The sequence below is a fragment of the Prionailurus bengalensis genome, chromosome C1 (assembly GCF_016509475.1).
Source record: "Prionailurus bengalensis isolate Pbe53 chromosome C1, Fcat_Pben_1.1_paternal_pri, whole genome shotgun sequence".
Lineage (NCBI taxonomy): Eukaryota > Metazoa > Chordata > Mammalia > Carnivora > Felidae > Prionailurus > Prionailurus bengalensis.
The window spans coordinates 219,895,323-219,910,065 of NC_057345.1; the positions used below are offsets into that span (position 1 = coordinate 219,895,323).

The following is a 14,743-nucleotide window of genomic DNA, read 5'->3' on the forward strand; positions in this document are numbered from 1 at the left end:
CTTCTGAAAACTTTCTCCCCCATAAAAGCAACAAGAAAATTGGCAACAATTCTCAGAGCCAGCTTTTCCAGAACTCTGGAAATTAATAACCAAAGGCAGTAATCGTAAGTAGAATTTACTTCAGTGATCTTAAGGAGAAATCTCCGTAAGCACAGCAGATTTGTGCCACGTTAACTTACACTGGCCCCAATTCCCACTCTAAGTCCACAGTAGCCTTAAAAACTAACAGCCCACGTGTGCAGTGAAAACCAGGAACACCAGTAATTTGGTAACTGCAGAGGGAGCAGAGCACGGCTGCAACTCCTTCAAAGCCTCCTTCCCGGAGTCTGTCATTCTTTAACAAATCTGATAGCGTTGAAATTTGGTCAGAATCTGAAACTTTATGCCTCAAAGGAAAACACCAAAACAGTAAAAAGAGAGCCCACAGAATGGGAAGAAACATTTGCTAATCACATCTGATAAAGGTATCCAGGAAAAAAAAAAAAAAAAAAAAAAAAAGAATTCTTACAACTGAGCAAGTACAGGATGACCGAACTTAAAAACGGACAGAGGAGGGGCACCTGGGCGGCTCAGTCAGTTAAGCATCTGACTCTTGGTCTCAGCTCAGACCTTGATCTCGGGGTTGGGAGTTCAAGCCCCACATTGGGCTCAGTGCGGGGCGTGGAGCCTACTTGAAATGAAAATGGACAGAGGATCCGGATAGACCTTTCTCCAAGGAGGATATACAGATGGCCAATAGGCACATGAAAAGATGTTCAAAGTCACTAGTGGCAGGAAAACTTCCCGTTCACTCCCTAATTCTTTGTTTTAAGTTGATTTATTTTGAGAAAGAGTGTGTTGGGCGGGGGGGGGGGGGGTGGGGGGAAGGGGCAGACAGAGAGGAGGAGAGAGAGAATCCCAAGCAGGCTCTGTGCCCTCAGTGCAGAGCCTGACATGGGGCTCAGTCCCATGAACTGTGAGATCAAAACCTGAGCCAAAATCAAGAGTCGGGTGTTTAACGGACCGAGCCACCCAGGTGCCCCTTCACTACTCACTTGTGACACCAGACGTGTGGGATTTTTCCCTGCACAGACCAGTTCTCTGACACCAGCTGGGTATCTTACAATTCAGTTTAGGTCCGACACCTGTACCTGCCGGGAGCATCAGATCCCACAGGTTAAGAGCTCCCCGTCCTACAAGACTGCCCCCCACCCTTCAGATGCCAGTCCCAAGTCCTGGCCTCTGGCACATCTGACTGGCTGCATACCAAGGCTTCCGGTGACCCCCTCCATGGGTTCAGTAATTTGGTAGAACACATCACAGACCTCAGGACAACAACTTTACTAGATTACAGGCTCATTATAAAATGAGACGACTCAGAACAGTCACACAGAAGAGCTGCCTAAGTCAAGGTCAGGGGGAAGGGCACGGAAGATCTGTGTGCACACAGATCCAGGAGTGTCCTCTCCAGGTGTGCACTCTCCCAGCACCCCACGTGTCCACCCGCCAGGACGCTCTCTAAACTCCTCCAGCCAGGGTTTTTACAGTGGCTTCATTATGCAGAGATGATTGATTAAATCACTGACCGTTGATGCTCAGGTCTCCAGCCCCCGTCTCCTCCTCAGAGACTGGGGGTGGGAGGGGAGCTCAAAGTTCCAACCCTCTATCTAATCAAGTGATTGCCCACCCCACCCCCCGACACCAAGCTTGAGTGTGGCAGAAAAGGGCTTGCTACAAATAACAAAAGATGTTCCTTTCACCTGTATTTCTGTCTCACCGAGAAATTCCAAGGGTTTTACGAGCTCTGTGCCAGGAAACAGGGACAAAGACCAGACGTACATTTCTTATTATATTCCACAATATCACAGTTAGTCATTAGGGAAATGCAAATCAAGACCACTTCACACCCACTAGGATAGCTAAAATAAAAGACAGTGACAAGGGTTGCTAGGGATGCTGGGAAATTGGAGCATTGCTCTACATTGCTGGTGCAATGCCCGTGCAGCCAGTTTTGAACACCTATCGGAACATTTCATCAAAAGTTAATACAAAGTGAACATAACAAGTTAACACGAAGCTACCATATTACCCAGCAATTCCACTCCTAGGTATATAACCCAGAGACCTGAAAATATATCTCCATGTAAAAATGTGTACATAAATGTTCAGAGAAGCATTATTCTTAATAGTTTAAAGCTGGAAACCCAAATGTCTGTCAACCGATGAAATGGAAAACAGGATGTGGTATAGCCAGGCAAAGGAATAGTAATCATCAATAGGAAGGAATTATGGAAACGTGCTACAACCTGGATGGACCTCAAAGACATGAACACATCTGAAAGAAGCTATGGTTCCACATAAATGAAATGTCCAGAAAAGGCAAATCTATAGATACAGAAAGTAGCATTGTTGTTGCTAGGGGCTGTGGGGAGGAAGGAATGGAGACTGAATGCTAAATGAGTATAGTGTTCCTTTTGGGGGGTGACGAAAATGCTCTGGAATTAGTGTACAAACTTGTAAATATACTAAATTGTACACTTAAAATGTTCTTTAATGTTTATTTTCGAGAGAGACAGAGACAGAGTGCTAGTGGGGGAGAAGCAGAGAGAGAGGGAGACACGGAACCCGAAGCAGGCTCCAGGCTCTGAACTGTCAGCACAGAGCCCGACGTGGGGCTCGAACTCACAGACCGTGAGATCATGACCTGAGCCAAAGTCGGACGCTTAACTGACTGAGCCACCCAGGTGCCCCAAATTGTACACTTTAAAGGGGTGAATTTAATGTATGTGAATTAAAACTATTTTAAAACGCTATTGAGAAATCAAGAAGGAATACTAAAAAAAATGTCTGAATAACCCACAGGAAGGCAAGTAAAGAGAAACGGTGTTGTAAACCAGATGAAAAAAACAGAAAACAGTAAGATGGTACCTTTAAGAGTCAACATTAAATATATGTAAATGAGCTAATCCACTGGAAGGCAAAGGCTGGCAGAATGGATTACTATAGTTTTGGAAGATGTACCAACTTGTGAAAACCTGGAAAAAGCACCTCCTATCATTTATTACAACTGCATGTAGATCTACAACGATCTCAACATTGTCAGATAAAACTGTATTTCCAGGACCCAACAACGTAAAATTTACAGTGCCTACCACTGTAATACAAAATTACAACCCCATACAAAATCACAGGTATGCAAGGAAGAAAATAAGGCGCATGGCAAGGGGGAAAATCAGTCAAAAGGAGCAGACTCAAGAATGAGAAATACGACAGAATTAGTAGACTAGAGAATTAAAACAGTTCAAGAAGGTAGGGGGAAGACCGTTCATGTCGAGACATGGAAAATACACAAAAGACACAAATTCAACTTCCAGAAGAAAAATGCATACCTGTGATGAAGAAAATATACTAGATGGGCTTAACAACAGGTGATGTACTGCAGAAGAAAATATTCATGAACTTGAAGAAGATATGACAGTAAAAACAATACGGAATGAAACAAAGGGGGGACAAGAATGAGGGCAAAAAACAACAGAACTTCACTGAGCTGTGGGACAACTTCACACACCCAATGTACTCGTAACGGGGGCTCTTCAGAAGAGTAGGGAGGAGAAACTTATTTGAAGAAATAAGAGCCACTGGGTGGCTCGGTCGGTTAAACATCGGACTCTTCATTTTAGCTCAGGTCATGATCTCACGGTTTGTGAGTTCCAGCCCTTCCATGCTGATGGCACGGAGCCTTCCTGGGCTTCTCCCTCCTTTCTCTCTGCCCCTCCTCCACTCTCTCTCTCAAAACAAATAAACCTTAAAAATGTTTAAAAGTCAATAATAGAGCAAAAATATTAAAAGCAGGCAAGAAATAAAGACACATAGTATGTAGAGGAACAAAGTGACGGCAGATTTCTCACTGGAAACAATGCAAGTGAGAAAACAGTGGAGAAACATCTGTACTAAAAGAAAAAAATTCAAGCTAAAATTCTTTATCTAGAGAAAATATCAAAGATGGAGGCAAAAGAAAGACTTTTCTCAGGGCAACCGGGTGGCTCAGTGGCGTAAGCATCTGACTCTTGATTTCAGCACACGTCCTGATCTCTTGGTTCTTGGGATCGAGCCCCATGTCAGGCTCTGCACTGAGCACCGAGCCTGCTTGGGATCCTCTCTCGCTCCCTCTCTCTCTCTCCCCAAATAAATAAATAATAACTTTAAAAAAGGACTTTTCTCATGCATGTAAAAACCGAAGTCCTATCAGCAGACTAGCCTTAGAAAAAATTTTGAACAAAGGCCTCAGACAGAAGGAATACGGTACGAAATGGAAATGAGGAACCACACCGGGGTTTCTCAGCCTCAGCACTGTTGCCATTTTGGGACGGATGATTTGTTGCTGTGGGGGCGGTCCTGCGTGTTGTAGGAAATTAGAGGCTTCTACTCACTAGGTCCCAGAAGGACCTACCCCCAATTATGACAACCAAAATTATCTCCGGGCATTGTCAAACGCCCCTTGGAGAGAAGAGTCACTCCCAGTTGAAAATCACCGTATTGGATGGATTTTTTCTTTTGTTTCAAAATGTTTAACCCTTTATGCTTCTAGGCAATAATCAGAGAATTCCTATGCTCAGGCATTCAGCTTACTAATTTGCTGATTGTGTCTATTCTATTCAGCTCATCTCTTGTGTTTTTAATTGTTTTTAATGTTTATTTTTGAGAGAGAGAGAGAGAGAGAGAGAGAGAGACAGAGCACGAGTGGGGAGAGGGGCAAAGAAAGGCAGACACAGAGTCTGAATCAGGCTCCAGGCTCCGAGCTGTCAGCACAGAGCCCAAGTGGGGCTCGAACTCTCGGACCAGACCGTGAGATCATGACCTGAGCTCAACCGACTGAGCCACCCAGGTGCCCCACCCTTGCTCTCTCTTAAGCCCATGCCCTCCCATCTCCTCCAGGCCTCTGCCTCTTGTCTCTTATCTTAAGTTTTCTTGTTAGCTACCTCCCTGCAGTTTATAAACATGTTCAGTCTCTAAAATATTTCCCTTAATCTTGTAACCCCTTTTTGTGGCTCCTTCTCCTTTCAAACTTCAGGAAACTGTTGGCCACGTTCTCAGTTCTTTCATGTCCCATTCATCCGTTAACTCACTGCGCACTTTTCTGCCCTCTCCGCACTGCTGTACTCAAATTTCCCTTAGTAAATGCATCAGTGCTCCCAACTGTATACAGTAGACACTTTGCGGACGCCCTCTCCGCTGCACTCTACACTCTCATCTGCTCTTGGCCATGCTCTCCCAATTCCCTTTCTTTTCCCCCTCTGCTGATAGTTCTTGAACTCCTGGGTGTCTCCTTGCTTCTTAAATTTTGCTGTGTCCTTTGCTATGGCTGCACGTTGCAAGAAATGAGCTCACCTTGCCAGCAAGAATGAAAGGAAATAAGGAACCCAGAAATATAGAGGCTTGCAGAGCTGGAAGAGACAACGCCTGGACCCCAACAGGAGGTCAAACCGAGAAAGTCTACGAAAAGCCAGTTAGAATTCACCTTCTTGGCAAAGCATTCCAGAATTCAAATTCTGGGTCCTTCACTGCCCGTGTGAACTTGGGCGAGGTGCTGAGCTTTTCCATACCGTACCTCAATTTCCCCATATATAAAATGGGGACAACAGCGCCCCCTTAACAGGCCGGCCCCGGCCCGGCTGCCGCGGGTATTCCAGCGGAATACTCCAGCGCAGACTCCAGAGAAGCGCTCACTCCCGCCTCCTAGCCTCAGTGACCACGCCCCCTGTGACGCACACCCGTCACCTGACCTCCCTCAGCCAATCGGCATCTCACCTGTGCTGGCCCCAGACGTTGGCCGGGAGTGCAAAGCTCAGCCAATCCGGACGCCGCCCGGGCCTCGCGGCCCCGCCCCCTCCGCGGGGCCTCCAGGAGACGCTCCCGGGCGCGACCCGCGCGGTCGGCCGTTTGGGGTAGTGCTGGGGCCCGATGGAGGCGGCCGTGGCGCTCACCGGCGATGCGCGCGGGTGCGCGGCGAGTCAGCCCGGCGACGGTGGAGAGAAGACCCCACCGGAGAGGTGCGCGCCGTGAGGGGGAAGCGGCCGGCGCCCTCCTCCGGGAAGCCCTCGGGGTTGGGAGGTCCCGCCCGGGGAGGCCGGATGCGGGCGGTGGGGAGCGGTGGGCAGGGGTCTCTCCAGGGAGGGGTTCCCCCCCTCTCCCCGGGGAGGTCGGAGGCGGGCACTGGTCTCTCGGGGGGAGGGACCCGCCCGGAGGGGGGCGCCAGCTGGCGGTCCCCGCGGGCCTGCGGCCGGGCGCGCTGTCGGCGGGGCGGCTCGCGTCGCGGGGTGCGAGGTGGGCAGCACCGCCGCGCCGGGGCTCCCGCGCCAAGTGACGTCCGGGAGTCAGCGCCCGAGTCCGGGGAGAGCGCGCGGGGCGGGGGAGCAGCCGCTGCACCGGCCCCGGGGCTGAGCCGAGCGCGCGGCTGGAGCGGAGGGCTTGGCAGGGCGACGGTCAGCGGGCGGAGCCCCGGAGCTCAGGAAGGACTTCGGGACGTGTATTCCAGGCGCGGGGGGAGGGGGTGGCGGGACAGGGGAGGAAGCAGGGCAACGTTGGGAGTCTTGTAAAAATCTGGGAGAGGGAGGTGTTGTGGACCGGAGTGGTGGCAGTGGTGGCGAAGGGGGGCTTCTGAGACGGAGCCGCAGGACTGGCTGGTGCACCCGCGCAGAGGAAGGAGGGTCTGCGGAGCGTGCCTCCCGGGCCCCTGGCCTGAGCAGTTGGCCTTCCGGTCCACTGTGCCCCTGCACCCGAATATGAGGAGTGTTTGTGTCTTTAAAATTCCGGTCCAGGCCGAAATCTGACCATCTTTTTCATTAGGCAGTCTACTTTGGTGGAGACTGAGCAAAGGGACTAGGGGAAAGCCCTGCAGGGAGACTCGAGTGGAGAGGAGGCTCGCAATACCTTTTGATTACATTTTGGTTATGGACATAACAGAGTTTAGCTTTCGCATCCGATAACGATAGCATCTTAAGGAAGAAGACAATAATAGAGCAGAGTTATCTATAAAATGTTCATCTGAAACTCAGGCCATGGATTAGCTCACCCCAGCAGCAGACTGAAAAGCTGCAGTCGCTGAGCAGACACTAGTAGCTTGAGGAAACTTAGGATACTTAGTAGGAAGTGTCAGCAAAATTAGGGGCCCTTGCAGATTTCAGTCACAGCAGAATCAGCACATTGCCAAGTGGGAGTGGCCAAGGGTCAAATTTGCCAAAGCCTCAAACCAGTCAGGTGACTTTGGACAGCAAGATGTTGCATTAAAACACTGTGGTTAAAAAAACAACAACAACAAACTTTTAACAGCCACAGTTGGTAATTGTATTTGAATTTTCATGTGGATTGGTTTAATTAAACATTGTTATTGATTTTAGGGGCACCTGGGTAGCTCAGGCAGTCGGCCCACTTTGGCTTGGGTCATGATGTCTCGGTTCCCGAGTTGGAGCCCCACATTGGGCTCACTGCTGACAGCACAGAGCCCACTTGGGATCCTCTGTCCCCCCCTCTCTCTGCCCCTCCTCCATTAGTGCCTGCGCTCTCTCTAAAATGAATAAAACATTTAAAAAACTGTTACTGATTTTAAAATCAGGTAAAATAATAGTATTAGGCAGGATTACCTATTGTATCTATTAAGAAAGTATCTGAAGGGTTTTGATACTGGTAAAAAGAAATACAGATACATTTTATTTAGGAGGCATCTTTCAGGGGATGTGCTTTCCTGTGACACTTTGTTGCAAGTCCGGCCCCTGCTGTGTGCTGGCCATTGTTCTCAGTGTTGGTGACAGAGCGGTGAGGAGAACTGGCAAAGCCCATGGGCCTCTGCACCTGACCTTCTCTTACTGCCTCTCGAGGCAGACAGTCGACAAGGAACCAGTGCAGTGTGTCAGAGGCTGCCGAGTGCCATGGGGACGGGGGAAGGAGCGGGGGGGGGGGGGGGGGGCTCCGGGTGCTGGGAGGAAGGGGACTGGCCGCTGTAGGGGGCTTCACGAGAAGGTCAAGATGGAGCAAAGACCCAAAAAGGAAAGTGGGGTGGCGGGGGTGTGGCCACTGGAGGCACAGGAAAGTGAAGGGGGGAGGGAGGAGAAGCAGGTCCGCTCCTGTCAGGGAGCAAAGGGGAGGGTGTGGGCAGGAGTGGGCACCCAGATCACCCGAGCCTCTGGCCAAACCAGAAATCACAGAGAAAAAAGAAAAACTTCTGGAATGTGTGGCTGCTGGGTGTGCCTGGTTCCCCTCCTTCTGGGTGGAGGGCGGGAGACAGATCTGTCCTTGTAACCAGGACCCTTGATCCTCCTAATGCTCTCCTAGTGATTGTAGAGGACGCTAGCAAATACTAGATTGTTGGAAAACCGGCATACCTTCTCCGTAATTCATGAAGATGGGGGGATTGCCAAGTGTAGCTGGTGTGGTGGTCATGCAGAGAAGCTCCCTGTCCTTGCTGTTTGCTCCTGCGGAGGCCACGGACACAGGGCAGCCGTGCTCCGGGTTCCGTCTCCTTTTCCTTAACAGACACATCTTTGTTCTCTTTCCGGCAGGAAAGTTTACATGGACTATAACGCAACCACCCCGCTTGAGCCAGAGGTTATCCAGGTCATGACCGAGGCCATGAGAGAAGCCTGGGGGAATCCCAGCAGTCCTTACCCCACAGGTAATCCTAGAGGGTGCTCACGGATCGGAGATATGGAGGGCGGGGCACTCTTAGAGAAATTGTGCACCACTTGTGGTCACTTGGTGTGGAGAGATTTTCTGTTAACTGCAAGTCTCAGGTGTAATTTTTGGTAGATTTTATTTGTTTGTTTTTCCAGAGAAGTCCAAACTTGTACACTGAGCTGGTTGATGATCTTTCATTTGGAACACACACACCGTCCCCCTTACTCAGATGAAAACGATGTTTTATTAAGAGCTATTTGTAATAACAATACCTATTGAAACCCTTTCACGTATCTGTCTGTCTCAGTTGAGTCTTACAAAATTTGCAAAACCTTTAAATCATCACGATTGCATATAATCCTGGCCTTTTTTTAAATGAAATTTACTTTAAAATTCTTAACGTCTGTTATAATAAAAATATTCTTATTTATTCTTGTTTTAATGTAGATCATTAAATTGGTGGTTTGGAAAATAATTTGCTTCAAGTCGGGAGTGTTATGTTTTTCACATAGTGATCTAAAGTTGTACCTTTTTAATTTAATGCTTATCAGATAATTAAGATAATCTTAATATGGATTATGATGAACTAAAAGCTTTCAACAGAGTGTTGCCAAGCTCTAGGGTTTAGTAATATTTGTATACAACTTTACAGGCTTTTGTGGGTTTTCACATGTGTCCGTTTACTAAAAGCTTCACAGCTTGGTAACTAAAAGCTTTTTCAAAATCAGGTACTAGTCATTCATTAACTTCTTTGGTACGTGTATTCTAGTTAATCTTTTGGATGTTGCCTTGTATCTTATCTTTCCTCTAGTAAAATTGTATTTCCTGGTGAATTAAACTTGAGAATATGGAGGACACTAAAATGCTAATAAAAAACATTTATTATAAAGAAGTTTAAGAGTAACCTTGAAGGGGGCTCCTGGGCGGCTCAGTCGTTCAAGAGTCCGACTTTGGCTCAGGTCATGATCTCACAGTTCACGACTTCAAGCCGTGTGTGGGGCTCTGCAGACAGCTTGGAGCCTGGAGCCTGCTTCCCTCTCTCTCTCTCCCCCTCCCCTGCTCACGCTCTTGCTCTCCCTTTCTCAAAAATAAAAATAAACATTAAAAAAAAGAAAAAAGAACAACCTTGAAGGAGAAATTCCCCTTCTTGACCTGATGAAGCCTGTCACTGGCTTTCAGGTTGCCTTTGATGGCCTTTGTTTCTTTGTTAAGAACCATAACTAAAGTCTACATTGCAATTCACTCGTTGATACTCAGGTAGAAATGGGGGGGGGGTGGGAAGGAAAGGAAAGAAAAGAAAAGAAAATCACCGTTATGATAGAATGGTTTGATTAGTTTCACAGTTATGATTTAATAATGATAATAATTCCTTTGGGAGAATTTATTTTAGGGAAAATGTTAAGGACATGTAGGGAGAGTTGAGATACCCAAGATGTTTGTCAAAGCCTTGCTTATAATGGTACAAAGCTGAAGATAACCTCAGCGTCCATCAGTCAAGGACTTGTCCCATAAAGTATGCTGAAACCCTCGAGTGGAGTTCTGGACCCTGTCAAAGCCATGGTGTGGACTATATCGATGACCTAGAAGCACAGTAGCAGCATATTGTTCAAGTGGGAAGGGCATGTTATAAAACAAGAAGGTTTCTTTGTTTCCCATACCCACCCCCTAAGGAAAAATTGTGTGTGAGCCAGGTTAGAAAATGTATCATTTTGCTGTGAGAGACAGAAACCCCCAAGGAACAGCAGCTTATATAGGCGGAAGGTCATTTCTCTGACCATCCGGGGCCCACGTGGTCACACGGCCAATGCCAGCGACCCCGGTTCCTTCCATTCTCTCCACTTGTCTCCTGTTCATTCCCCCAGTGGTCAAGACGGCTGCTCCTGCTCAGGCCATCACGTGTGCAGCCCAGCCCGTAGGAAGGAAAGAAAGAGGAGGGGAAAGTGATGCCCGAGTCCTTCAACGACACTTCTGGAAGTTGCATGTATCGCTCTGGCTTCTAACCGCTTGCCAGAGGTTGGTCCCATGGCCGTGCATTAGCATTCCAATTGCAGTGGGAGTTGGGAAATGAGGTCTTCGTTCTTCATTCATCTGAGATTTTCTTCACCTAAATGTGGCCGTAATGCAGCCACATGCCAGCTGGAGACGTCGCGGTCGTAGGAAGGGAGGGTGGTGGAGCGGACAGCCAGCAGCCTGAGCCCAGAGGACACGCACCTGACGCTGGTACCACCGTTGGTCTTGGGCAGGGGATTGTGGGAGGTTGTGAGGACTTCTTTTTTTGTGGGGTGGGCACGGGGGTTCAAGAGCTGCAGGGGACAGTGCCACGTAGGGCCGTAGAGGCCACTGGGAGCGCCCGGCTTGCCTCTGACGTCACGCACAGTGTCTGCGGGACTCGGAGTGGAGCAGGGACATGGTCTGTCCCAGCGGCTCGCAACATTTTGGGCTCACAGCCCCTTTACGCTCTTCGAGCGCATGCAGGACTCCAGGGAGCTCTTGTTTATGTGTGCTACACGCACAGATGTTTGCCACACTAGACAGCAACACTGGGGAACCTGAAATAAATATTTCGGAGTTCACTAACAAAACAGTGATGCATCCATTACGTGTTAACTTTTTGCATGAAAAAGAAACTGCCTTCTCCCAAGAGCACAGATTTAGTGAGAAGAGTGTCATTGTCGTACACGTGAAAGCCTCTTTAGTGTCTGTCTAAACAAGAAAGTTGCTTTCCCGTACCTGCTTCTATATCGAGTCTGTTGCAATATTCACATCATGTGGCTTCTGGAAAGCTCCGCTATATGCTTTGGAGAAAATGAGAATAAAAAGACAAATAGTGTCTTAGTATTAAGTTGAAACCGGTTTTGACCTTGTGGACCCCTGAAAGTGCCTGGCCCACCCCTCCCCAGCCTGTGTTCCCCAGACCACACTTTGAGAACAGCCGATTTAAGCAGTATTGGTTGGGGACCTACCGGCGGCCGAGCACCGTTCTGGTGAGGGTACGAAGTGTATTACCGTGGCCACTGCTTGGAGAATGGGCCACAGTGGGGTCCGTGGACGCGGGAGTCTGCTAGGAGAATATGTCAGCAGCAGCCTTGACTCAGCTGGTGGCTGGGCGGTGTGTGGGTGGGGTCGGATTCTGGCTATTCTTGATGGCAGAGACTTACAGGGAAAGGCAGGAGGGAAGGCTCATTGGGCCTGGCCCCTGGGAGGATGGAGTTGCTGTGGGTTTACTGAGCTAGGAAGGGCTTCGAGGAACAAGTCGGGGGGAGACAGGCTGCATTCAGCTTTGAGCAGGTGTAGTTCAGATGCCCACCGGGAACCCGGTGGAGCGAGCAGTCTTGGGCACTGAGCTGGCGTTCGGTGTTGAGTTGCTCAGGGAGGGAGGACCCGAGGACCTGCCAGGGCGCAAGGCCATCTGGAGTCTGGAATTGGAGCCCCGACCCAGCGAGGGACGCGTTGGAGGAGGGAGCCACCCTGCGAGCTGCTGCTGGCAGTGGGGGGGAGGTGAGGACCTGGATTTGGCACCCGGGGACTTGGTCAGAGGAGATTTGGGAGCCTGACTGCCGCGGGTTCAAGAGGGAACGGGAGGGCGGGTGGAGATGGGCAAGGGAGAGAAGAAGCGGGCCATTGCTGGGGGAGGTCGAGGGGCTCTGGTGTGAGGGGCAGCCCAGTGAAGGAGGGCTGCTTTAAGGGACCGCGGGAGCCACACGCCCCTTACTCCCTCTCGCACCCAGAGAGGAGTGCGGAGTCTCCTGTGGCGTCAGTTACAAGCACCAGCCTTTACACTTAGCTACACCAACAGCTGCAGACGTTGCTGACGTTTGACAGTGAGAACGCGCACACCCACGCGTCTCCCACCTACTGGGTCCCAGCAGTGCTGCTGCGTCCCCTGGATCCCTTTCTTTCTAAATTTACATTGTTTCCCATGAGCCCCTGAGTTACAGGCACAAGGACCCACCCGTGTGTGTGTGTGTGTGTGTGTGTGTGTGTGTGTGTGTGTAAGAGAGGGGACTTTCTCCCATCACAGTGCTGTCGTCAAACCTGAGAACGCGGCAGTGAGCACAGCGGTTTTCAGATGCATCCATGCTGTCGGGGTGTCCGGAGCTTGTGTCCTTTCACTGGGGAGAGCGCCCCTCCATGTGGAGGCACCACTGTCTCCACGCCTTCACCTGCCGGACACGTGAGCGGTTTCCAGCTTCTGGCTGTCAGCAGTGACGCTGCTGGGACTGTCGCCAGGGACGTCACTTGCTTTCCTCTCAGTAAAGAGTGACTGCCGTGAATGCCTAGGGACAGGGTGGCTGCATCGCACGGTGGGGGCACGTGTGGCTCCTTAAGGAACTGCTGTCCTGTGTCCAGCGTGGCCGTGGCTCGTCCTGTCCCCGTCGTGGCGGTCCCTCCGTGGCCTCCTGAGCACTCGGAACAGTCAGTCGTCACTTCAGCTGCTCTCCTGGCCACAGAGTGGTGGGGACGTGGCCCCAGGAGCCCTTACTGAGAAACGCCCGGAGGCTTGTGGAGAAGGGCAAAAAGTGAATAGAGGGCGGCTTTTGCAAAGTAACAGGTGAATTAGGAAACCCACCTTTGGAAAGAAATCGCCGTGAAGCGCTTATGTGAAGGTCTCGAGGTGCGTTGGGAAAGGCAGGGGGGTCACGCTCCAATCCAGCAGCACCACCAAACACCACAGACCTTCACGACTTAGAAGGCAAATCCATACAAGAGTTGGGCGCCCGGGTGGCTCGGTTGGTTGAGCATCTGACTTCAGCTCAGGTCATGATCTCGCAGTTCGTGAGTTCGAGCCCCGCAGGGAGCTCTGTGCTGACAGTGCAGAGCCTTCTTGCCTGGGATTCTCTCCGCCCTCCCCCGGCCCCGCTCACGCTCTCTCTCAAAAATAAATAAAGCATTGGAAAAAAAAATCTATGCAATAGTCTTTTAAGGGTTATGTGAATTTCTTTGTATATTTTTACCACATGATTTTACATTTCTGTTTATGCATGATTGGCTGGTTTCATGGTGCCTGCTACCACCCCCCTCCCCCTTTTTTACAAGTAGGACTGAATACTCACCCAACTTTGCTCTACGGACCAAAGAAGAGGGGCCACTGACACCTCAGAATTCCCCTCCTGCCTGCCCTTCCTTTCGCTACCACATACCATTTGGGTCCTTCTCTCCCACCAGCCGGTGACACAGGCTGCGTGGCCTCCGTGTGACCGTGGGTCTGTCCCCGAGGCAGTAGCCTGTGTCGTGCACCATTGGACCTTGCGTTGAGGGCTCACGAGCTCTCTTGAGCTTATTTCTGGTGTTTTGCAGCATGATCTTAAGCAAATTATTCCATCCTTTGGCCCTCCTGTCTTGATGGGGGGGGGGGGGGCAGGGCAGATGGCCGCGGCTCCCCTGTCCTGTAGCCTCTGGTGAGACGACGAGCACGTCTGCGGGGACTTCAGGGTCCCTGCGCCGGCTCATTCCTAGGTTGTGGCCTGTTGTTTTCACGCCAAGGGGACACGGGTCGTCTCAGAATCGCCCACCGAGAGCGGTTCCTTCACGTCTGCTTGTTGTTCTAAACGTGTGTTTGTTGGGAAACCGCAAAGCCACGGCAGTGAGTGTCCGTTTTGGTCTCTCGAGGTAAGAAGGCCAAGGACATTATTGACACAGCTCGGGACAGCCTTGCGAAGATGATAGGTGCGAAACCCCAGGACATAATCTTCACTTCCGGGGGCACCGAGGTAAAGTCTCTAGACAGGCTCACCGTCTGTTCGCTGGAAGTCATATGAAAAAATGAAATGTGATTCCCTCTTGGTATTTTTTTAAAAGAAGAGTGATACTTGGTCTTGCTGTTTTGCAAACTGGCTTGATATAATTAGCCAATATATATCCTATAAATAAATTCCAGGTGGCTGATAGGATGTTTGTGATGTGTGAACATTGACTTGCTTTGCATCATTTCAACGAAGAGAGTTTGCCCTTTATTTTGCCCTGGAATTAGTCTTTTAAATCCCTTATTGTTGCCTTATTAAGAGTTTGAGGTTTGAGCCATTTCAGATGCACTTTTATTTTTATTTAAAAAATTTTTAAATGTTTATTGATATTTGAGAGAGAGAGAGAGAGA

At 49.8% G+C, this 14,743-nt stretch overlaps 1 protein-coding gene across 2 annotated transcripts in view; it reads left to right on the forward strand.

The window, feature by feature from the left end:
- The first annotated feature begins 5,838 nt into the window (after positions 1 to 5,838).
- Positions 5,839 to 14,743, forward strand: part of SCLY (selenocysteine lyase) — a 33,293-nt gene continuing 24,388 nt past the window's right edge. Inside the window, exons 1-3 of one of the 2 annotated variants that reach the window (XM_043578327.1) lie at positions 5,839 to 6,029; positions 8,535 to 8,647; positions 14,260 to 14,360. In XM_043578327.1, the coding sequence (XP_043434262.1) occupies positions 5,941 to 6,029; positions 8,535 to 8,647; positions 14,260 to 14,360 (303 nt within the window). In that variant the 5' untranslated portion in view covers positions 5,839 to 5,940. Of the gene's footprint in view, positions 6,030 to 8,533; positions 8,648 to 14,259; positions 14,361 to 14,743 lie in introns of those variants that run through there. The other variant, XM_043578328.1, reaches the window with a different exon arrangement.